This window comes from Haemaphysalis longicornis, unplaced genomic scaffold (assembly GCF_048455015.1).
Source record: "Haemaphysalis longicornis isolate Haplotype H1 unplaced genomic scaffold, Haemaphysalis longicornis Haplotype H1 scaffold_1, whole genome shotgun sequence".
Lineage (NCBI taxonomy): Eukaryota > Metazoa > Arthropoda > Arachnida > Ixodida > Ixodidae > Haemaphysalis > Haemaphysalis longicornis.
Genome location: NW_027526203.1, coordinates 161,986,188 through 162,010,954, shown reverse-complemented (window position 1 = coordinate 162,010,954; position 24,767 = coordinate 161,986,188). Strand labels below are relative to the sequence as shown.

The window sequence follows — 24,767 nt, the reverse complement described above, 5'->3', positions numbered from 1 at the left end:
AAGAAATTGGGCGTAGGTTTTCTATACATGGTGTTTTCCCCGGTTTTGGCGAGAGCCTCACTTCTGCCTCTTTCCATTCTTTGGGAAGCTTGCTGTCGGCCCAACACTCGTTCATATAGTTAGTGATCGTCGAGGTTGATCAGTGTTTCATCGGTGATCTTGTCTTTGCCGGGAGTGGTGTTTCTGCGGAGTTTGAGAAGTGCTGTGCGTACCTCTGCCGTGGTGATGGGCTTGTCTAGATCCAAGTTTGGGGCTCCTGTCTAATCAGGGAGCTGATCCTGTTGTACTTCAGGGAGGTGTCTGTCCCTAAGCGCAGTGATGAGTGACTGTTCGCTTCCTTGAAATTTATTCATAATCGTTTGCATTGTCTTGCAAGTTTCAGTTTTACTTCGGGTGTCGGTAGTCTGAACATAGCCCTAGCGCCCATCTAGGTAGTTTGGGCCAACCTTCAGAGATTACTTAGTCACAAAAAATCACATATAAAGGTTGTTTGAGCGCTGCTTTGGTTGGCGTTCGTCGCCGAGTTGCCTTTCCACGCATTTCGCCCAACATAAAAGTGTTGGGCGGTTTTAGTTTTCTTCTTTTTCTGAAAAGAGACTGAGGATGATGATGATCATGGTAATGATGGCGATGATGACGACGACGATGACCTGGTATATCAGTTCTAGCAGTTGTATAGTTGCAAGCGAATGGTTCTGGCATTACCCGCCGCGGTGGCTCAGTGGCTAAGGCGTTGCGCTGCTGAGCACAAGGTCGCGGGTTCGATTCCCGGCCGCGGCGGCCGCTTTTCTGATGGAGGCGAAAAGCAGAAACGCCCGTGTGTACGAGATTTCGGCGCACGTTAAAGATCCCCAGGTGGTCAAAATTAATCCGGAGCCCTCCACTACGGCGCGCCTCATCGCCTGCGTTGCGTCGGCGCGTTAAACCCTACAATCAATCAAATCAATGGTTCTGGCATTCTTTTACTGCAAGCCGACTTGCGTCTCTAAACTCTGCATTAACTGCAACCGACTGTAATACGACCATCTAATTCCCCGATCTCCATGACTCTTTCAAGTTTGCCTTTCCAGGTGCCAACTTGGTGTAAATAACCATGAAGCTGCTTGCTGTCACCCTCGCCTTTGTTTTAGTCATCGGTAAGTGCACTTGAAACTATAGTATCTTTACCTGACAAAACATATCGCAGAGTAACTTGCCCCGAAGTTTCCGATTTATGGCTTCACACCCTATCAGAAAAGGTCTACTCAAAAACAGCGTGCGCACAGCTGCACAAGTACTACCATATACATAACGTGTGAGTAGAACAGGCGCACCTCAGCCGGCTAGAGTTCTGATTTTCGAGAAGCCTGCGGCGTGAAGTGTCAGCGGTCTGCTTAATGAAGTGATTCGGGCCAAAAGCGAAGAAAGAGGCGCAAGTATGATGTAGCACTAAAGAAGCCTTGGATAAGTATCGTCAGGCGTTCGCCGTCAAAGCACGCGAGTAGACCTAAGTGCCCCGATGTTTTTTTCTTTATTCTACATCGAATTATGCCTTCGTGTAATATTTCTGACTTTTCCTAAATTATGTTCCTGCCCTCACCATCCCCCCCCCCCCTCTCCAAAATATTTTCCTACGGGTGCAATGTAAGCAGGAAATGAATAAATGTATATTATTTGGATATAACCTGAGCCGTGCTGGTGCATTGCTGAACAGTGCAATTTTCTGTAAGCTTCATAAATGTCCAGCTACTCCATCGCAGGCGGCAAGACGCATGCGGCTTAGCATCTGTTTGGTACATGGAATTCAGCTGTAAGCTTCCTACCATTCTATTGCTCCAGGGGCTGTTGCCAATGGAGGTGCCAACGGAGACAAAAGCGAAGTGGCTCACGTGAGAGTCCGTGAGTATCTTTTTTATTTTCAGAAATGTTGCAATTCTCACAAAGTCCTTGTAGATAGCATGACCAACAGAGAACGGTAATATTATTAGATTATGCCACTCTGCTTTCCTAACTGGCGCGATCACTTTCTATTATTGTTTGTTCCTGTCGGAAACCGGGTTCACATTATAAGCAGATATCACAAACAACAAATAAAAGGTACATGCATTATGCAATTTTTTTATAGGCTAAGCCCCTTAGGGGCTCGGGCTGTGGGAGTGTCATGTCGTCGTCATAACTGTCGTCTCATGCAGCCACGGTAATAAAACACCGGGACGCTCGTTTACGCCTTGCGCTGGAACGCTTCGTAACGCGTACTAAAAAACACCGGGACACTCATTTGAGCCTCGCGCTAAGACGGAACGGGTACTAAAAAAACAACGGAACACTCGTTTATTCCTCGTGCTGAAACACTTCGTAACGCGTACTAAAAAAACACCGGGACACTCGTTTACGCCTCGCGCTAGGACTCTTCGTGCTTCAAAGACACGAGATTTTTAGAGCAAAGCTGTATATCTCTACCCCCCAACAATTGAATCTCCGTTGGCAGAAACGCCAAGGTGCCAAAAACACCCTTATATATTGCATGCTTTCGCCCCTCCCCAAGTTTCAAGTTAGTGGAGATAGCTCGGAATTTTTGATCAGCTTAGCAGTCTGCCATGAACAACTATACTCGGTGACAACTTAAGAACGGCACCGGAAGTTGCCGCTGTGCCTTATCACCGTAGCCGGATGTTTCTCCCCGCGGCGCAAGTACGGCGTTACTGGGAATATTTTGAACATGCATGGCGTGAGCCGTTCCCGTGATTTTTTGGACTTACTATGCTTATAAACGACTCCGGTGACGACAAACAAACTGCGTGAGACAAGGCAGACGATATCACGCATTCATAGCAAACCCCTTTCAAAACGCGCGCGCACTGACGTCAGGGGTCCGGCGCTTTGGCGGAGTGATACACTACATGAGGTGGTGCCGTTCTTGAGTTGTAACCGAGTATAGTATTACAGCAGAGAATTATATAGCTTGCGTGCTTGTTCTTTTCTCACTTGAAGTTTTATTCGTAAATATATAATTAAGAACGGTTAATTTATGGTTTGATATTAGTGCACGACTTATTTCCGTTTCAATTAAAAACGAAACTTATGAAGTTGTAAATCCATGTAATTCGGTACTGTGTGCATTTGGCCGTGGGCCGAGTGTACCTTGCGCATTTTTTAATCCCAGCTGCTTGCCTTCTGTGTTGAAGAAGGCGTGTTGAATTCACGTGTTGAATTCGCACTGCCATTTCACAGTTGTGTAATTAACGTAGCACTTTTTGGTTGATTTGGCTCGAACACAAATATTCCTTTGGTATATTCCCTTTCTATTTATTCTAAGTCAGGGTTTCCTTCAAACTTCATAGGTTGCTTTTATCAGGAAATATTTATTTATTTATTTATTTCAAGTACCCTCAATCGCACAAGCATTAGGGAGGGAAGTGGGTTTCGGGAAAAACAATAGAAGTAACAAGTAACAAAGCGGCAGGAATGTAGTACAGAAAACAAAAGTACACAAAAAATACGCTAGGGGTTCTTCCGGACGGATCTGTAGAAATATTCGCGTTCTAAACCACAAGCGGAAAGCATTTGCCAGCTACAAAGCAAACTATACAAATTTTACGCAGTACTACACAAGAAATGTGCAAAACATGCGCTCAACAACAGTTATTAAAGAGAAATGAAAATAAGCAACAAACAAGAACAACAACACGAACGGAAAGAAATTTACATGGAATTACTACTCCCGAAAAAGGCGAACAACGATCGACAAAAAATCGGCTATTGATGCCATATCACCGGGAAGGTGGTTCCATTCGGTCGAGGTTTGCGGCAAGAAAGAATAAACAAAAATGAGTTTCTGTGGCAAAAAATGTTCACGACTTTGTAGGCCTGGTCGACATGTGAAGAGCGATAAGATGGCCTGTCAGTTTATACTGTGGCGATACCACACTTCGCAAGAAAGTTAACATTTCCTTATTCAGCATGTGTTAAACAAGGCACCGTTAACTATCCGAAGTTATTTTCACTCATTGAAGAAATGACGAAGACACCTGACCACAAAAAAAATAATATAATGACGTCTCGGCACCCAGAACGGAAGCCTTGTTAACACTAAAAGCTAAGAAAAAGAAAAGAAATTAAGAGCATAAATAGGTTGAAACACGCGGCCTAATCACCTAAACAAGGCTCCGATATCACCGAAACGTTTTCTAAATCATTTATATTTTGTGATCGGTGTCTGTTATGTCTTGAGTTTCCGACCAGACGGGTGCCCGTCGAAGTCTTAATTTTATTTGCAGCTTACTTGCAAGACATGTTTAGCAAGCTTGATTTGTTAATGTTGGGCACCCACGTAACTGAGATTATTTCAGCTACTTAAGGCTCGCTGACGATATTCTCTTGCTAACTGAACCTCTCGATGACAGGCAAAAAGGTATTTACAATTCATATATATTAGGGATCTTTAAGAATACGTCAGCATCTCGTTGCTCTCTCTCGTGAGCTTGAGGCTGGGCCCGATGCGCGCGCCTGGCTGCGGCTTCAGAAGTCCGCAACGTGGCGTTCCTCGCATGTTTTTTGTAAACCGTACCAACCATGCTTATCGCTCTAACCGCCTCAGTGGCCACATTTGCTCGCTTTAGAAGCGGCATGGGAAGCTTCTCGCTCCTTTTATTTACCAACAGTATTGTCATCTCGTCGCCGTCTCTCCAATTCCCTTCTCTTTGGTGGACCGCGTTGGCTGGAGACCATTTTCCAAAATGCGTACAAGCGGAGGCGGGAGTCATAAGACCCTTCGAGGCAGAGGCAGGTGGAGAATCGTGTTTCGACTTACCATATCCATGAATACGTCGCCATTGTTGCGAAGGCAGCTCTGTCCAATCTAGAGGGGCAGTTCTCTCCACGCGCTCTACCCGCTCTGTCGTTCTGCGCTATTCTATCACACGCTCTGCTGAAAGAGCGACGACAAAATAAGCAGAGCGTCACGAAAAGTTTTCCTACATGCCCTGTCTACTTAGGTAAAATCGGGGCAAGAAACCAAGTCCCTTTATTATTACATAGGTTGATTGTTCACTCAGCAATCTGCTGTCTTCCACAAACGCTTTAAAATACAAATATTGCAGGACTAGAACGATATCTCGGCAGTTATCCAGTGGAACCCACAGCAACAGCGAAGAAATCGACAGAGTAATTGGCACAGGCTTGGTGAACAATTCCCTCTCTAAAACTTCACGTGGGTCTGCTCGCTGCCGAGGCGCCCCAGTGACCAAGCACTGTGTGTCACAGAGAGCAGATTTGACCAAGACCTGCGATTGTAGTGAGGAAATGATGTGATGGGTGGTGTGATATCACGCAATTGAAAATGTCATTTTTGCATTGCCTAATGTCCAAGCACAGCTGTAAAGTGGCTTCTGCGGTGAATACAGCAAATCACGGAGCCTCGCTCTGTGAGGGTGATAACTATGGCACGGCTTCCGCATTTCTTCCTGCCATGAAGGAAAAACAGAAAGCATTTATCAGACCTACCTACCGCAGCGTCCCTTAAAGCGACAGTAAAAGAAATCAGTCGAAGCCATATTGGTTACTTCATTGCGCAGTTGGACCTATTTAATTCATTATAGAAGCATTTAGCGGAAGTCTGTATCATCTGCAGTGCTCTGTTCATCTGTTCATCTGTAAATGGGCGGAAGAAGAGAATGCGCCCTTACTATAGTCACCGCACCAACTGACTTAATGACGTCACAACGTTGTTCACTATGCTCGTATGTTTTCTCAGCTGTTTGATTTGCACCCATTTCGAGCGTAATATAGAGTCTTGAATGTATAAGAAGCAGTATGAGTTACACATGCTTGCAATTTGCGATATTAACCCGAGCACATGTGTTAGTTTGTCGACACATACGACAACCCGTAATCGGCCCCCTATGACGGTGTGAGGGCAGCGGCACATTCGCACGCACTTCACTTAAAGATGAATCCATTTAAATTGGTCCAAAAATTGAGAACATGCCGTAGGGTTTCCCGATTGTAACCTAAGGCAACAAGTCAATGTTTACTGCTCACTTCTTTGTCCCTTTATTATTACAAAGGTCGATTATTCAGTCAGAAATCTACTGTCGCAATATTCCTTGCTGAAATGACCGAAATCCAACGTAGTATGCAGAGAAAGTAATGCGGGATGCAGGAAGCTGATAGACAACACGAGTGACAGTGCGGGTACCGAGGAACGGAGAAGAGGAGATTAGAGATTGGAGAATTCAGGCACAGAGAATAGATTCGACTAGAGTCAGGAGAAGGTCTGTGAAGTCGCTGAAAGAGGCCGTCATCCGCAGTGTCCATCTAATGGCTCGTGTCAAATGATCCACTGAACATTTCTTAAACATCGAACAGTCATGGGCTTTATTGCTAAAAAAGGGTGAGAAAATAGGCCGTAGTTAACTTCTCAATGCTTTTTTCTGTGGTTATCTCAAATAAGTAAGCTGCCGCTTTGCGGGTGCGTGTGCTGCAGGTCGTTGGGGGTTTGGCTGCCCGTTCGACGCCCCGAGATGCCATCGACATTGCCGCAGCATCCGCCGCAGGGCCGGATACTGTGCCGGTGCGCTCAGGTTGACCTGCACTTGCGTCCGTTAGCGAGCACCCTGGGCCACGTAACTTTGCCTCCCGAGACACCAGTCCCCAAGTGAAGCCAGCTAGGAGCTGCTTGGAGAGACCCTTGCAAAAAATGGCCTCTCCTCAATTCCACGCAACAGTATTTCGCCTTTTACTCCGTTGGCGCGGAAGGAGTCTTAGATTACAATCATTTAGCTTTGTAGTCGCTAATAAAATAATATCAGCATGCCGTAAAGAGCGAAGAGACTAAGTGTGTAGCTTCGTTTTCGATTCCTCCCGAGAATGAGAGGTGTAACGTGAATAGGAGTGCACTGACGGCTGCCCAGTAAGCTTTTACCCTGGAGTTGGTAACTTAGTGTTGCGCTATGTTTGGCAACCTTTCTGCCGTAACCACTTGCTAGCTCTGTCATTTATCAATTGCTAAATGGTGTTTGCTTGGAGACATCTCTTGGTGTGCTAATAAAATCTTGTTGCAAGCTAACATGGTGTATCGGGCGTGTTGGTATACTCCCTGTGTTCTTCTTTTTCAAATAAAGCATTATATTTTGAAGAAAGTAGTTACAGAAAATAACTATTGAATTTTGCGCCATGAGTCACTCATGTGAAGCACACATTTTGCCCTGATACCTCCCTGCATTTTGGTACCCCTATCGAACTTACGTAGATGAATGTGGGGCGGTTGGGATAGGATAATCTTTTCAGACCCTATATACGCGCTTATTTGATGTATGCACACGTACGACTCACGGGCGGAAAATCTCAGTGCTGACGTTTAATAAGGTTACGCATTAGACGTTTATAAACCTCAGGGAAAAATCTTTATTGTGATCAAATTTATTGAAACCGCATCGTAACTCATAAGATCAGTGTCGATTTTTCTTTGAGAAGAATTATATCCAGAACACAGAATGTGATGACCATAAGAAAACGCCCCTGGTCAACAGCGTGTATATTAGTGGAATAATCGGGAATCGTAAGAAAAAGTGTGCGACAGCGTAACTCGTCAACAGTCGGCTCTACCTTTTGGCCTTAGCCACAACGGAACGTGTATAAGCGGACGAAAGTTGGATCAGGAGGACTTTGAGACGCGCATACGAACTTGCGGGCCCATTTTTTTGCAGTATTCAGACACCAGTTTTGTGCCTACTGCGATAAAAGATCAACGCCATTTTCTTTGTTCAAGTTTAGCTGAACATCACCCGATTGAAGAAAACTGGCATGTTTCTAACACATGAGGCCCCCACTTTACTCTCACTGCTGTCTTTGGGCTCTTCACATTGCTTCCATTGCGGCCAATACCAAAGGAATAAACACACACTCAAACGCATCCATACAAACGCACTCGCACAAACGCCTGTCAGATTGTAACGGCGACCGATTATCTGACCCAATATAAAACGCTCAAATAATCGATGGTTCCTCCTAGTGCGATTAGCAAAGGACCAATAACCTCTCGGAGAAACAAGCAGTCTTCTCGATAAGTCCCAAGCCTGTATAAAAAAGACGAGGGTTGGTATCAAGAATTGCATCCGGGCATAAAACGATAAACCGAATTAAAGTACTTCTGTGTATAAATAAATAAATAAATAAATAAATAAATAAATAAATAAATAAATAAATAAATAAATAAATAAATAAATAAATAAATAAATAAATAAATAAATAAATAAAAAGAAAATTGCGTCTGGCGTCAATGCTGCGGTAATATGGATTATGTGACACGTAAATCGTACCCAGGCCTGGAGTGCTGCTGGTGCAGTAAAAATAACATAATTGAATTTAGCATCTTACTGACCACAGAGTAAGATAAAGACGAGCGCCGACTTCGCTCTCTCCTTAATGTCCCTCACTCGCGGAGCACAGTCGCGGCGAATGGGCGTGACGGCGGGACCCATTCCGCAGCTTTGTTGTCTACTTCAGCGACGGTTGTTTTAAGCCTGTTTTGGCGCAGCTTTGCGTGCGTTGCGCGCTTCCTTCGCACGGGTTGAGTAGCATGTTCGACAGCACCTCCCGAGTTACCACTACCGCACGGAATGAAGTTGTCGTACGGCAAAGATACCGCAAGGATTGCTTTGCAGGGCGGGAAAAGAAAATGTAGAGACTACATACAGCTATCTGGCCACTAGAGAAACGCTACCTTTTGCGCACTGCGTACCACGAATAGGAGTACGGCTCGTACATTGGTGAATACAATTTCGGTTGTGTTCTACATTTTCCGCAAAAGCCGGCAGAAGCCAGCTAGGTCTGACAACCAGTGATTTTAAAAGTGCCCTCTACTTTTAGCCATTTGCAGACTACATTTACTGGCTCAAGCTCGGTATGAATGCTAACCAGTCAGCTGCAGTGACGTTTCGTACTGGGGAGGAAAATTCCCATTTCTCGGTTCAGAAAGTCCCTATTTTGAGCATATTTTCCCCGCAGGTTTCTCAAGAATTCCCTGCAAAATTTCCTGCATTCGCTTGCTGCAAATGATAGATCTCTACGTGGATTCCTGTTCGGTCTTCAGCGTTAGCCAGCGCCCCCTTTGTCTACTTTGCGTAGCATTTCGGACAAAAGCGCTGTTCAGAGAATCAGAGTTTCAGTGTGAACTAAATTCCACGACACATGCCACTCCGCAGTTTTGACTGTGTATTTTACGTTTTGTAAGAAACAGCATGGTTACTTTGCATGCTAAAGATCCAAGTTAAAACTGCCCGTTTGAAAAAGAACTGCACATTGTGTGGTAATCAAGGTAATTTTTGCTCAGCGCCGGGATTGCTGGCGCCATCACTTGTTGACTGCTAGCACGCGGACTAAGGCATAGCCGAAATACTTTTTTTACATTGCAAAGGAATACATGGGAACAGGCTTCAGCCCTTCAGACGCCACCGCTTCACGCTTTACTAGCTCGTTCTCACAGAGTATTCTTTCCTCTAATCTCTCTCGTGTTTTATGAACTGGAGTGGAAGCTGTCTTGGATGCTTGTGGCTTGCGGTAACATGACTGCGGAAATTCGAAGGCAAATCCGAGGATGCGTTAGGGAAATTTGAAAAAAAAAGCAACAACAAAGTAATAACTGATGCAAGGTCCCATTTACTGACATTATTTTTCTTTTTTACTCCACGACTCCTAAAATTTATTGAATGTATTAAATATTCCCCTTTTCCCTTTTGGCCAAAATTACACTCGAAAATTCCCTGAAAAAGGAAAAATTCTCCGCACGGAACATCACTGGTCAGCTGACGTGCCGAATTGCTTCAGTATCTCTGCACGTGTCGCGCCGGGGTGTAGCCCCGAGCTTCTTTTCTTCTCTTTTTGGAACTGCATACGACAGTACGCATTGCATTATGCGCATTTCACACAATGCTACTGTATGTGCACTGCGCTCCTGAGAACTATATCCAAATAGTCGAAAGCAGCTTGCCCCTTGCTGTAGAACGCACGTAAAATGCGGAGTGCTGCTTGAACAATGATGATTGGCGCTAGGTGCTTCAGAAGCCAACAATAAGTTTCAAATCACCTTAACTATTTGAATTGCACGATCAGCTGCTTCTTTCTTAAGTTCAGACTAGTTGAGAGTACTTCCGAAACAACCATGGCTACTCGTCGCGGTGGCTCAGTGGCTAAGGAGTTGCACTGCTGAGCACGAGGACGCGGGCTCGCTACCCGGCCGCGGCGGCCGCTTTTCTGGTGGAGGCGAATAGCGAAAACGCCCGTGTGTACGAGATTTCGGCGCACGTAAAAAATCCCCGGGTGGTCAAAATTAATCCGCAGCCCTCCACTACAGCGCGCCGCATCGCCTGCGTTGCGTCGGTGCGTTAAACCCTGCCATCAATCAAATCGAAACAACCATGGCTGGGCACGCTGGCGGACGCTTCGAGAAATATTTCAGTATCATGGCTCCACAGCACTTGCCCCCCCCCACCCCCCCACCTTCCTCTCCAACATGTGAACACTTGCAACCTTTCATCTGGTTGTCCAACTGTTAATTACGACACGCAGATACGACATGCAGGCGGCAGACTTCCGTCGATGGCACCATTATAAGATAGCGAGATGGGTGGATGTGAGCAGATGCTGCAAATTTAATTTGAATTGAATTTTTCAATGAAGTTTTTTATAAAATACGTCAGCACTTCTTATGTCGGAATATAGGTCATTATCTGGCTTCGTTCTTTAATCTACAAAAACATTATTTTCACAAACCAGGTCATCAGAACACGTTGCTCAGCAATGCATACGGCGTTATCGGAAGACGCAATCGACAAGATTACACGACCGCACGGTGACAGTAAACATCTGGCCGTAAGTAACGACACCGGTTAAAATAAAGATAGCGTTCGGAATTATTTGGTCGCCTAATCACACTGACAGCGCCTTTCCATGTTCATTGCAAGGCGGCAGCCGTAAATTTCTTGTGTGGAAATGTATGCATCACTGCCGCACGCCTATATATAGACTGCGGACGACATTCGTTAACGTTGTTTGTGTGCAGAAGAAGCATAAATCATTAAGCATGCGGCAGGGTAGCGGGCGATGTAAAAGATGGTGATTTTCGCGCTTCATCGCGTTACCGTAAGCCGAATAAGGCTAGAGTGCATGTTGTAGGGTGCGATATTACTCTGGCTCATTTCTTGTTTATTTTTTTTTTTCAGAAATCGTCGTCGTACGAGTGAATCATAGTTCTGCTGGGTTAGATCGATATTTCTCAGCTAGCCTTGACTTTTTTGACTAAAATTTCCCTGATAAGGAATAAGCGATCTTCACATATGTGGCGGTGTGCGATTATACCTCCGCTAATTACGGCAGCGCCCCGTGATTTCGATTCCCCACGCGTCTCGATAGCGCGTGCAGCTTGATATGTTAGCAGACAGATGTCGCGGCGAAAGGAAAAAAGCTGCTGGGGAGACGGATCAAAGGGAGAGCAACGCACAAAGCCACAGCGACGAGAGAGGTGCGACAGAGGAAGAGAGCAGAATGAAAGCTGGGCGGCCGGCGGCGCGGGGACATTATCGGCCCGCGCAAATGATTTTTTCTGGGCCACAGTCGGTGCTCCTCTCTATCTTACTCCGTGGTTCGGACGATTATCTAAAAAAACCTATCCGTGATAGACATATAGGGACCAACCTCAAAGAGGAGCTTAAATAATGCATGGGTAAGGAGAATGAATTTATGGACCATTCCATCACAGTAGGGGATGTACGATGTGCCAATCAGGACCTCCGGACCAGATCTGACCCGGGCCCAGACGGCATAATAAACAAGGTTTTGCGCAACCTGGACGACAGCTTTGTCAAGGTCCTGACTCGCTACATGAACGTGTGCTGAGAACGAGGTCAAATCTAGGGGCAGGGGATTGATGATACTGAAACCCGTTAAATTTGCAGTGTTTTGAACTTCTGTTTGTATTTTGTGTTAATGGTCGTTTAAACAACTGAACACTTCTTTACTTCGCTGATAATTTAAGTACTCGAACCGGTTCATGAACCGCTTCAAAGCATCCGGACGGTTTGGGCACTGGTTCGGTACGTGATTTAGGTGAACCGGAGCGAAATCAATTTATCAGTACCCGAACCGTAACCGATTTAGTATTTTCTCCGGTTCGACACGCACGCACGCACGCACACACACACACACACGCACACGCACACACGCACACACACGTACACACACACACGCACGCACGCATGCACACGCACGCACACGCACACACGCACACGCACACGCACACGCGCACACACACGCATGCACGCACGCACCCACACGCACACGCACACGTACAGGCACACACACACACGCACGCACGCACGCACGCAAACACGCACGCACGCACACACACACACACACACACACGCACACACGCACACACACACACACACATACACACACACGCACACACCCACACACACATTGATGCGCTATTGATGCGCGGTCTCCGTTAGATGCTTCAGCTATCGAAATACATAGCTCGCGTGAATGAACTGTCAAACACGATTTTCCGTTCTACGATTAGGCATTCTTTTGGAAGAACGAAAAGAATCAATCGCGAGAAGGTAGCTATAAACAGAATTCAGTGCCCTTCCACTTCGGGAAAAACGACCAGCGAAGCTGTTGTGCCGAGCCACAACGTGACCAACAATATGCTTTCACTCGGACGCAGTCCAAGAAGTGCACGAAACAAGAAACGTTTGTAACTTGGGAGTGAGCGCACTCCCTAATGAATCACCTAAATGAAACTTGGGCGGACTAGAGTTCTATCCCAGCAGACAAACATGGGGCGGTCTGTTTGCCTATGCTGCAAAAAGCCCATGCACTGACAGCGGACGGGAATTCCCCAATATTTACAATTTCACTGTGAACTGTGTAATTTTTAAACATCAGGGAACTTGACGCAATGTTTGACCTGTCTTAACAGTTGATTCTTAGGTATTCGGTTGCGGGATAGTTCAATGAAACAAGAGTTGGGGCGGTTTTTGTTGTAATCATACTCTCTCCATAGACGGACAAGCTTCACTGAGCATCCCTCAATGTGGGAAAGCCGTCCTACAGAGGCCAAGCTTACGCCGGTTTTCTTAACCTCGGCTTCACCTCTAAGCACAAGGGTATTGGTGAGAAAAAAATTTTGAACGAAGCTCATAAACGGTCTTTTATCAAAATATGGAGGCCGTAGGGCGTTTTTGTTATTTGTACGAGTTATTCCACACGCCGAAGGTTTTACGATATCAGGTATTTGAGTGGGCGCCATGGTGTGCCGGTATACGTTAGCGTGCGATTCTTCTCTACATCGCTCTGTTGTCGGAGATGGTCTGATGGATCCTAGCCACAGACAGCCGCGCTGCAGAAATGAATTTTACAGCCGGTTTGGAGGAGGGGGGGGGGACATGACACATTTCGCATAGGGCGGGAAATGCGGAAAGGCCTGATTTGTTGTCTTGCATGTGATTCCCTGTCCGCTAAACGACACAAGACTTCCTTGGCTCTGTCTCACAAGGGTGAGCTTCTCAACCGGTTGTTTACACTTTTCAAAGCTGTGCAAGCGGTATATTTAGCAATTTCAGCTGAAATTTTGCAGGACATGTCACAGGAGAACAGCCAGCAATGCTTTGGGAATCACAATATGCAACCAAGTGATACTCTCTCAAGGAACGCCACTGTGGGAAAAGTGGCACCAGCCATCCGAGTTGTTTTCTTTTTCTATATTTGCCGACTATTTTTATTGTAGCACAGCTAGACTTATAAGACGGTCTATGTAGCGCGCGCAGAGACAAATGAAAGAACCAGGGAAGAGTGAGAAGCGCTCACTCGAAGAGCAACCGGCAGCCACGGGTTCGTGGCGAGGGTCGGCAGGTTGGGGAGAAGCAGGTTCCGTGGGTTCTGAGGCCTTCTTCCTTCCCTGAAACTTCTTTCCCCGTGACTTCCTGACATTAGGCTGCTTCTCGTCGACGCAGTAGTCCTGCTGGGGATGAAGGGCAGCATTCCCACTCGGATGAGGGCCCGCTACGTAGAGTACAGCTGCGCACTTCTGTTCCATGTCGCCCTATCCATCTTGAGGGCCGTCCCCACCTCCTATCTGATCCTGCTGTACGCCGACGCTCTGGGCAGGTGGGATGGCGGCCGTATCACTTATCAGATCCCCTGCCATGTCCCCAGCCTATCGTCCAGAATAGGATCGAGCCAAGAAAGGTTACACAACTGTCCCCCTTTTTTTTATGCACGAAAAAAAGGGGAAGCTTTCTTTTATTGAAAAATTGGGCAGATATATCAAGTAATTTTTTCCCCGGGGTGCCTCAAACTTTTCAGGTTGCATCTTAGTTCCCGTGCCCGAAATAAAAGTGTAAGCCATTTTCGTATTTTGAGACCTTTCATTAGTGCATCACACTTGAAGCCACCTAATAAGCTCATTCACCACTTCCCATGGCGCCTTTTCTACCTACCTGTCGAGTTAGTGCGCCCCGAGTTGCCTCTGCCCCATCGTTGTGCCGATAAGCAACCACATTTTGTTTCCAACAGCTGTGGGGATCTCTTGAATGTTTTTTGTGGATTTCGTAATGGCGGGACAAATTTAGGCAATAGTGGGGAAAATTTTGCAGTCCAAAATTTTTAAAGACTTGGGAGTTCAGATGAGCTCAAGTCGGCTGATTCTAGCTGCTTTCACGGTCAAAAGAAACAAAAAAGCTCACGGATAGTTAGTGCATCCATTTTTGGCTGCTCCCTCAAGCTTGCTAACTTGTATAAAGGCGCACTAAGGAGGCAATTGAAAATCCACCCCCTTTGAACATTTTCATCCCTCTATAATAGAGCAGTACTCCCATTGAAAAAAAATTGTGGTATGGCACGAGCAGCCTAATACTCGCAACAAAGCAATGATGTTTTGTCCTCAAGGTCTCTAATTTTAGCAGAATGGAGTCAAATTTGATGCGTCTCAGCCTTTTCTACTTAGTTTCAGTTTTGCTCTTCACCAACCAGATTTTTTCAGGACCAAAAAGATGATTGGCGAACAGTGAGAACAGGAGCGGAACCAAAATGTCCGAAAACAGGTGAGCAACCTTCCTTACATTTGTACCCAGACAACTTTGCAGTGCCCGACTACAGTTAACACAATTTTGAGGTTCTTTGCTTCCGGCGCAAGTGCTTAATCTGCAGGCACTCACCACGCCCTCCGATGGCCGTGACTTGAAGGCTGGCTGCTCGTGTGGAGTCCTTTCCTCGGGTGGGCTGTTCTTGTAGTCTGCCACCTTCCGTGGCGACGGGGTGCACCTTCCCAGGACCTGAATAGGGCTGGGGGTCTCGACGAACGCCACGTCGAGGACACGAGTCGGGGGCAAAAATGGGCTGCTTAAGCCCTGGGCCGAAGCGCCTGGCGACAAACAAGATACGGTGGTTAGGGTTACTGAAAGAGAAAGGGAGGAAGAGCCTGGCATGCAAGGTGCACTGGAATGGGTATGTGGTGATTATGAATTCCATGGCAGTCTTTAACCCACACCCAACATTGAGACGTTGCCCTTGTAACTGGCGAGAAAAATGCAAGCGCTCAAAAACTTGTCCCTTCAACGTGTTCATTTGCAGGGATGCCCAAAGCAACTTCCCCCTACATTGATAATCTCTACATGCACAGACTTAAACGGAAATGAATTATTAAAGCGAAGTTTTCTATGCCTCGCTGATGGCGACGTTGCCTCTAAACGCACTGCAGAAAAGCCACGTTTCTCTGACAATTATCTAGACCGTGGATGAAGTGAAAGATGGTTGAAACGAGAAGCTTTCTCTGGTACAAAGCCACTGTCTTCAAAGTCCAAAGTCAAAGTCTAAAATCCAAAGCATTACGCCCAAAACTCACTGCAGGAAAGCCAACTTGCAGAATGGATTTCCACAAAGCACATCAAGTTCTTGTATTTGTACCAGGGTTCTTGTATTTCCTGTTTATTGCCTGTACCACTCCTGCTTGGGCTTCATGCCTGCAGTATCTTGTAAATAAATAAATAAAATAAGTGCCCTAAGAAAAAAGACGCTTCCTATGTACGGAATAGAACCTAGGTCCCTCGAGTTATGAAGACGACGTCCATCCGATTGCGCCATTCCGACATGTTCAAAGCAGTTCGGATTTCGGACTGACTTACTCAAGTTGCATTGGAGGAGGCTTCGTGGGCTGATTCCACGAGAGACCGAACATGCGTGCACACACGCATTTTTTTCTATTCTTTCTCATATCTTTATCAGTTAAGCGCAAGCCACAAAGTCGATCCATTTTCCTCTCGCAAAGGTGACGCGGGTGAAACGCGGTTTCGGCGGCTGCAGTTTTCGTTAGATGCGACGCTGAGAGCATCTCTTGCCGGCGCCTCTGTCACTCCTGCGCAAGCTTATTCTAGTAACGTTGCTCTTGCGTGCGTCCGTCGTCGTCGTTGTCCGCACAGCTGCGCCCCTCCTCCTCTCGCCATGATAGCGCGCCCTCTCCCCCAACATCTGTGGCGCGCGCAGTGCGGCACGCTCTCTCACTCCGCCGGTGGGCGGCGCTGCGCGCGGCGCAAGCGTGCTGTCCGCATGTGCAGCGCCCTCTCTCTCCGCGGTCTCCTCTCCTTCGGGCGCGCTGCGCATACGTTTCACGCAATTCGGGTGAAACGCACAATGGAACCCAGCGGAAACGCACAATGGAACCCCTTTCAGCGTCGCATCACACCAGGGTTCCCGCGATGGGAGGTGGGCGTAATTTTTTCAACATTGGGGCTTTGTGCACGGCAATGTGTAATTGTTCTGACTAAAATTTGTTTCAAAACTAACTACAACAAAATGGCAAACAGGTTGAAACAAGTTTTGCATTCTGCTGTGCACAAAAGATCCAGAAAAAAATGTGAAATCGGACCAGACGCTAGCTTGTCGCTCACTTTAACACCCTCTATCTCCGTATCTGATATAGTGACCAACTTCTGATACGTAATACCGGCCCGATATTTCTAGACATATCTAAATTATGGCTTGATAAGGAAAATATAAATATACGCAAAAAATGACTGCTGTGTTTTTTATAAAAATACGCAACTTAAAAAATCAAAATAGCAAAACTTCCGCTTCCGCTCTAGTATCTTCAATATCGGGGAAACGAGACTCCTCCTGTGGGCCAACAACATAGCCGAAAAACATGTTGCATTATTTTGTTGGTACTGAAGTTATAAACGCCTGAACTCACGCGCTCGAGACGAGTCTCCGTGCCGTGTGCTACGCTACTGCCGCTGCTTTTCTGGCTTCGCTTTTTGATCAAATGTGTCTGTTCACATTCTGCGACCACAACATGAAATTTTCAACCATTTGCGTCCTGCTAAACGAGAAATCCGCGTCTTTAATGTTTCCATATTTGAAGCTATCCACGGTTTAACTGCTCTGCTATACATACATCTTTCAGGGATCAAAAATAGAGGTGCGTGAGCCATCCATTTTCCTTTCACTCTCCACTGGCGTGCGACGTCAGTGGAGAGTGAAAGGAAAATGGATGGCTCACGCACCTCTATTTTTGATCCCTGAAAGATGTATGTATAGCAGAGCAGTTAAACCGTGGATAGCTTCAAATATGGAAACATTAAAGACGCGGATTTCTCGTTTAGCAGGACGCAAATGGTTGAAAATTTCTTGTTGTCGGCCGAGATCGAGAAATACAGCCGCCAGCTGTGCGCGCAGCAGTGGTACGAGCTTTGCGGCGAGGCAGACGGGCAGCTCCACCGGGGCGGCACCTGGAAGCTGCTGCGGCACCTGATGGACGAGAGCAAGAGCAAGGAGTATCAGCGTCACCGCATGGCGCAGATCCTGTACACCGCGACCAAGAAGCTGGGGGAAGAGGAGGTGCACAAGCGTCTGAACGAGCAGTACCTCCCGACCAACCCTCACGAAACGCATGCCGACTACGCCGGGCCGCCAAACGCCTCCCTCGACCGGGACATCGAGGAGTGGGAGGTCCGCCAGGCGACCCGCTCCCTGAACTGCCGCTCGGCCGCGGGCCCGGATCGCGCGACCAACAAGGCGCTGCGCAACCTGAACGACGCGGCGGTGGTGACGCTGACCAAGTACTTCAACGAGTGCTGGAGATCGGGCAGCCTTCCCAAGCAGTGGAAGAAGGCCAAGACCATCCTGCTTCCCAAACCGAACAAGCCGCCGGGCATCGAGAACCTGCGCCCCATCTCGCTCACGTCGTGCGTGGGCAAGGTGCTGGAGCACGTCTTGAACGCCCGGTGGCAGCGGTTCCTGGAGGATAACGAGCTGTATCCCGACGCGATGCTGGGCTTCCGCGCGAGGCTCGGCACGCAGGACGCCATGCTGCTGCTGCAACACGAGGTGCTGGCGCTCCCGGAGGGGCCCACGGCGGACAACCGAGCGATCCTGAGCCTGGACTTGCAGAGCGCCTTCGATAAGGTGCGACACTCTGCGATCCTGGCCCAGGTGTCGCGCCTAGGTCTGGGGCGCAGGTCCTACGACTACATCCGAGCCTTCCTGTCCCGGCGCACGGCGCGGCTGGAGGTCGGGGGCACGCAACTGGAGGAGCGCGAGCTCGGAAGCACCGGCACCCCGCAGGGCTCGGTCATCTCGCCGTTCCTGTTCAACCTGGTGACGCGTGGCCCGGCGCCTGGACGAGCTCCCGGACGTCCGGTACTCCATCTACGCCGACGACATCACCCTGTGGGTCACGGGCGGCAGTGACGGCCACATCGAGTCGACGCTGCAGGAGGCGGTACGCACCATCGAGGCCAGCCTGGCGGGCACGGGTCTGCGGTGCTCGCCGCAAAAATCGCAGCTGCTGATCCTGCCCCCGCCGGGCCGGTATCGAAAGCGCGCTGCCGCGGAGGCGGAGCGCAACATCGTCGTACGAGCGGCAGACGGCACGGCCATCCCGTCGGTCCCCAGCGTTCGAGTCCTGGGCATGCACGTGGACTCGAACCACGGCAACGGCACCACGATCGAGAAGATGATCACGAAGATGGGCATAGCCACGCGCCTCGTGAAGCGGATCTCCACGCGTTCGAGGGGGATGCGCGAGGCCAGCGTCCTCCGACTGCTGCAGGCCTTCGTGGTGAGCCACGTGGCCTACGTGGGCGCCTTTCACCAGTGGAAGGCGCAGGAACGGGAGCGCATCGACGCTGCCATCCGCAAGTCCTACCGGGCGGCCCTGGGCCTCCTGAACGGCACGAGCAACGCCGCCCTCCTGTCCCTGGGGGTCCACAACACCCTGGTGGAGATCAGCGAAGCGCAGCGCGTATCGCAGCTGGAGCGCCTGGGCAGCACCACGTCCGGGCGCAAAATCCTGCAACGGGTGGGCCTCCGCCCGCCCCTCGGTCCCGCGGCGGAAGACGAGCTGGTCCCGCTGCGAGACGACGTCGCACGCCGTATCGTAGTGCCTCCGCTCCCGAGGAACGTGGACCCGGAGCGAAACGTCGAACGCCGGTCGGCGCGGGCGCGCGCGCTCGCCAGAACGTACAACGAGGACGAGGGAGCGGTGTTCGTGGACGCGGCCAAGCACCGCGAGTGGGCCGATACCTTCGTGGCGGTGGTCCTGAAGGCCACCTCGGGAGAACTGCTCAACGCCGCGAGCGTGCGGGCCGCGACCGCCCGGCAGGCCGAGGAGGCGGCGATCGCCTTAGCCCTGACCCTGCCCGGCACGCGGACCGTCCTCAGCGACTCCAAGTCGGCGATCTCCAACTTCGCGAGGGGCACGGTGTGCAGGAGCACCGCGCGGCTCCTCTCTCGGATCCGGGAGGGGGCCGCCAACAGCACGAGCATCCGGTGGTTCCCGGCCCACGCGGGCCGGGAGCTGCCCAACGGCCACCACAACCGCAACGAAGAGGCGGACGCCGCGGCCCGAGTCCTCGCCACGTGCCGGACCGCGCCCCCCCGCCTCGACCGAACCCCGGAAGACTCCGGGGAGGAAGCAGACGACGACCACGACGAAGACGCAGGGGAGCCCCTCGTCGCCTACGGCGAAGTGCTCCGGTGGTACAGACGCGAAAGAGGGACTTTTCCGCCTCCACACCCCGGCCTGTCCCGGGAGGAGGCGGTGCTCCTGCGGCAGTTGCAGACCGAGACCGTGCTCACGCCGGCGCTGGCGCGCCACGTGTGCCCGGAACTCTACGAGCGGACCGAGTGCTGTGTGTGTGCGCGAGTGCCCGCGGACCTGGTCCACATCATGTGGAGCTGCAACGAACAGTGCGCGCGCGACGGAGGCGACCGCCTCCCTCCGGACATTCGCGAGTTGATCGGCTCCCCGGAGCACGGCAACCAGCTCAGGGCCGTCCAGCGGCTCGAGGCAGCTCTGGCGCTGCAACGGCGAAAGGAAAGCCAGCGCCCCTCGCCTCCCGGCCCCCGCGGGGGTCGAGCGGACGGCGACGGCGCGGGCGATCCGAGTAACCCGCGCGGCCGGCCGGGCACGACGCCTCAGGCTCCGCCCCCTACCTAGCGCAGGTAGTTAGACGAGGTGCAGCGAAGCCCTGCGTGGCCTGACCCGCACCTTTCTCGCAGGACGAATTTATAAAGGTCATTTCTCTCTCTCTCTCTCCACTGGCGTGCACCCTGATGAGCTAGAAGTTTTTTCAGAAACACAAGTCATCAAGAGCTCTTGTCTGAAATGAAGCAATCAATTTCTTCTCTTTAATCAGCTACAACTACCCCCACCTCCTTCTCCCTGTGGCATTGAGGGATAGCCTGGACCTGAGGTACCTCAAGACCACAGTTTCCAGTTTTCGACCTCCCTCCCCCCCCCCCCCCTCCCAGTGCACATAAAGGGGGCCCCTGCTTTTGAGAAAAAAATTGATTTTTGGGAATTTCTTCGTGTGCTATTTGTATTTATAATCGAGCAGTTTTGAAAAAAAAAAATACTTGCAAAACGTTGTAGCCCTCTGGTGAATACACTTACCAGGCTGTGACTCTCCCAAGTCCTCTAGAAACGCAGGAAACGCAGTCATGCAAACATTTTCCCTCGGTTATTTACAACCAAACAAACTTTCGTGCCACTAGCTAGATTTACATAATTTTTGCTGCATTTTAAAGCCCGTCAATGGGAGGGTGCAATGAAGCCATAAAAAGCCATAAAAATGTTACACCTGCTAGCACAAGTGTAAAATATCTAAGTGAAAGTTCCAAATAAAAATACGCATATGCACCAATATACGGTACTACCACCCGCGAGCGCTGCGAAACACTCATTGTGCAGACAATTTTCCGCCGCGACACTGGTGAACTGGCTTAAAGATGCAACGAAGAGAAAAAACAACCTTGTTTGATTTAAAGAACTAGGCTTTAGTACCTCACTCAGCTACATTCCAGCCACGAACGATGTTTCTTAACCAAAAAAATGCAAAAGAATATTGAAAAGCTTTCAAATTTCGCGCTACAGTAACACGTGTTATGGGCTAGGGTGACGTCATTTGGGGAAGCACTAAAAACCATTTTCAGTGTGTTAACTGTTAGCATTAAAATGATGCGATCAAACAGAACTAGATGCCGCACTACAATCGCCCATTCATGTGACTCAGCGATCGGTTAGTTCGCCGGCTGCCAATGGCACAAACAATGTTCTGTGACGTCAGAGAAAAGTTGCCGGAAAGTTGCCACTGCATTACATGTTTTAACATCTCCATTATTCGAAGTTTTCAATAAAACAGGCACTGCTATCGTTAAAAACATTCTTTCTAATAAACCAAAGTTGTATTTTGTCTTCATGGCCCCTTTAAATGATTCCGCCACTCAAGTGACCTTGCTTGTTTCAATGTTTGACTACAGGATTACAGTACACAAGCACCGGAGTTATTGTCGAGCGGCATCACTGCACCATACAAGAAGGTCTATGGTAACTAAGGGTGTTTTGGAATGACCTCTGCGTTCAGCTGCAGAAGCGTGTTTTGGCATGGCCTCCACTCAGGTTCCCTTACAATTACTGTTGGATGGCAGTGTTGGGATGCTAAATGGAGTCAAAATACTGAATCTCCCTTTTAGGTATCTACGTCTAATACATCAGTGCTGACATGAGCGGTGCAGTGGCAGAATCAAAATTTTGGCAGTACACTTAGGCTTTGCACTTCTCGGTGATTAAAGCGTTGTTTGCTGCCGAAAAAACTCCGAGGCTACTGCATAACGCCAAATATTTATGTCTTCAGTGTCTTTTAAGAATTGCCGCACAGCATTTGTTATGAAACAGCATAAAATAGAAGGTCACAAATAACTGCAGTATTGTCTACAATTTCAGCACATACATTCAAGCAAACAGATCAAGCTTACACTTTATACTACCAGGGGTGCAGTGCTAACAAAAAGTTCCAGCAGTTACTCTTCGTGGACGTTACTGCGCTAGTTGCCAACACTACGTTATACGGAACCAAAGCAATAAAAGTTGGCTCTGCCACACGACATGCGAACTTTCAGTTTCAGCAAGGGCAAAGGAGCAACTTCACGACTGGGCTCTAAAATGGCTTTGGCAACCAGCTCGGACGCACATGGAATTCGAGAGAGACGGGCAGTGACCAACATTTCTATGGTCACTAAACAAAGAAGGAGGGCCCATCTTGTAAGGAGTACTCAGCTTGAGACAGCATGCAGCGCAGGAGGCGCAAACAGCTTTTCCGAGCCGAGAAGATCCGTAACGACAGTGAATGCAACGAGTACATAGTACAAAAAAAGAACGGCCACAAACAAGCACTACATAGCGTACTGAATAATGGTTATAATTACCGGGCGTGCTTGAGTCCCGAAGAGCTAGGGCGGGTCTCACTGCGGGACAGAATAGAGGAAAGCAACAATGCAAGTGCTGCAGGGATCAACACAGATGACAGCATGAACAATATAAAAGACTCCAAAGACAGCGGAGGCTGGATGCGTACAGAATTCCGTTTCACCAAGACTGAATGACAATTTGGATGTTCTCGGGTTATCCGCCCATTACGTTGCCGCTTATGAGCAGACCATGCGAGGATGTCAGCAAGGCTTCGCACGGGAGGGAAGGGAAAGGGGCACAGACCGTGTTTGGCGGCCCAAGGCGACATAGAAGTTTCAGACGCCCTCCTGGGCTGCGGCTGCGTCAACTTGGAGCTGGCCTCTTCCGTCAAAGGGCTGAGCCTTTCGCTGCACTGAAATCGGGTGCGCTGCGTGAAGGGCAGGACAGGGCGTCAGCTGCGCACATCGTGACTATTTCCAGAGCTGAAGCTACGACAGCAGGTTCAAAAGGAAACAAGGGGGCAGAATAGGTGTTTCTGCATTAACTAGAGTTCCGTCACGATTCCACTATTAATGGAAGGGTTTCCACAAGTTTCCTACAGCAGGCACAATGCTCCTGGTCATGCGAAATGACCTTCGGAGGAAAGGGGGCTTACTCACTGGCAGCTGCTCGCTAGGTGATATTATAATCGATCTCAGGACGCTGATAGAAAGCAAAGGTGCCACATTACTCGAAATAAGTATAGGTGTGCTTATATTTTATATTCCGAATACGTTGACAATTCCATTCCATTCACAACAGTTGTACGGTCAAAAGCAGTAAAAGTTGGCTCTGCCACACGACATGCGAACTTTCAAGCTTCAGTGCACGACGGGCCCCTTTCGACAGCCCTTTCCGCGCTGTGCTACGAAGCATAACACGTGCCATAACGAAGATTAACACGGCTGTGCTACGAAGCGTAACAGGGGCAAACCTTGCAAAAAACGAGTGTATGCTAAACTATGGTGTACGTTAGTTGAAGTGGTATGCAACTTGTGTAAAATTTATAAGCCAGAAAGAAGTTGCCTGAGTGGGTGACGAGTGAAAAAACTTGATTCATTACTTGTTCGTTTGCAGTGAAGTCATACCAGCCACTAGCATGCTCGGCCAACATCCTCTCAATGACTAGATGGACCAGTCAAATATACTGCTTGTATTCACAGCATGTTGAGAAAGCCGTATTTCCTCATGACAATGCAGGCCAAAATTTCCTTCTGCTGCTTCGCCATCTTGTCTTAGTCACCGATTTTTACTTTGTACAATTTTAATATCATGCCCTAGTACACTAATCAGATGTGTAAAGCCCTGACTGTTTTAACTTTTTCACATATGTTGTAGAAGCAGCACATACACTGCAGCAAAGGTATTCGCATTCAAAAATAGTACATTTGATTCTCAGTCAGTTTTCACAATTCGTATCTCTTTCGCTGCTACAAATTTGATATTCACACACACTTCTAGCAGCAACAGCGCGGTACACGTGGCCTCAACACTGTTTGCATGCATGTGCAGTTGCATTTGAAATCCACGCACACTGCTGCAGCAGCTGCTTTTATTTTCCTGAAAACGGGAAAACAGTTAGTAGACTGTTTCATGGGATGGGTGGATACTAAAAACACCCAAAATTTTGTGTTGGCACTTCCTACCTTGTTTTATTCCCAAAATACTTTTGCACATCGAAGTAGTATTCTAATTTCCCAGTGATAACACTGAAAAGTGACGAATATTTAAATAGTGCATTCTATCAATGCGTACAGAAGGAACTGTAATGAACAACTCCTCCAACTGCAGATTATTATACAAGGTTTGAACATAATACTATAAAAATTCTACAATAGTCCAAGCATGAGAAAGAGTGGAATACAAACAATTGTCCAGAGACCCTTTGCACTTACAGCAGTGGCTCAATTTCTGTGGATGTGTAAAGAAAAATACTGCCCTTGGTGCGGAGCGCCCTGGAAATAATGACATTGGCTGAAGGAGAGAAATCATGGAGAGTATACCG

The 24,767-nt window shown here is 48.5% G+C and overlaps 2 protein-coding genes and 1 pseudogene across 4 annotated transcripts in view; 2 read left to right on the top strand and 1 right to left on the bottom strand.

Moving 5' to 3' along the window:
• Positions 1-7,622, top strand: part of LOC144167047 (4 kDa defensin-like) — a 12,386-nt gene extending 4,764 nt beyond the window's left edge. The window contains exons 2-4 of one of the 2 annotated variants that reach the window (XM_077696447.1): positions 1,071-1,136; positions 1,819-1,878; positions 6,464-7,622. In XM_077696447.1, coding sequence (XP_077552573.1) covers positions 1,094-1,136; positions 1,819-1,878; positions 6,464-6,585 — 225 coding nt within the window. In that variant the 5' untranslated portion in view covers positions 1,071-1,093 and the 3' untranslated portion in view covers positions 6,586-7,622. Of the gene's footprint in view, positions 1-1,057; positions 1,137-1,818; positions 1,879-6,463 lie in introns of both variants that reach the window. The other variant, XM_077696439.1, reaches the window with a different exon arrangement.
• The window catches only part of LOC144155501 (uncharacterized), a 339,376-nt pseudogene that overhangs the window by 213,194 nt on the left and 101,415 nt on the right, over positions 1-24,767 (top strand).
• On the bottom strand, positions 13,751-23,411 carry LOC144167028 (uncharacterized). Of its 2 annotated transcripts, XM_077696427.1 has the most exons (5): positions 23,027-23,411; positions 22,741-22,779; positions 20,930-20,953; positions 15,195-15,400; positions 13,751-14,137 (listed from the first exon to the last, which is right to left on the bottom strand). In XM_077696427.1, the coding sequence occupies exons 1-5, from the start codon at positions 23,049-23,051 to the stop codon at positions 14,081-14,083; spliced, it is 351 nt and encodes a 116-aa protein (XP_077552553.1). In that variant the 5' UTR covers positions 23,052-23,411; the 3' UTR covers positions 13,751-14,080. The 2 variants fall into 2 exon arrangements, with proteins under 2 accessions (XP_077552553.1, XP_077552559.1); XM_077696433.1 differs by lacking the exon at positions 20,930-20,953.

What these genes read in the sequence shown, in the direction of transcription:
- LOC144167028 (XM_077696427.1), bottom strand. Translation starts at nt 23,051, where the DNA reads ATGTCGCCTTGGGCCGCCAAACACG. An exon ending in TCGGGACTCAAGCACGCCCG is followed by an intron (nt 20,954 to 22,740) that starts GTAATTATAACC and finishes CTGCGTTTCTAG; the next exon opens with AGGACTTGGGAGAGTCACAG. An exon ending in CACGGCCATCGGAGGGCGTG is followed by an intron (nt 14,138 to 15,194) that starts GTGAGTGCCTGC and finishes CCACCTGCCCAG; the next exon opens with AGCGTCGGCGTACAGCAGGA.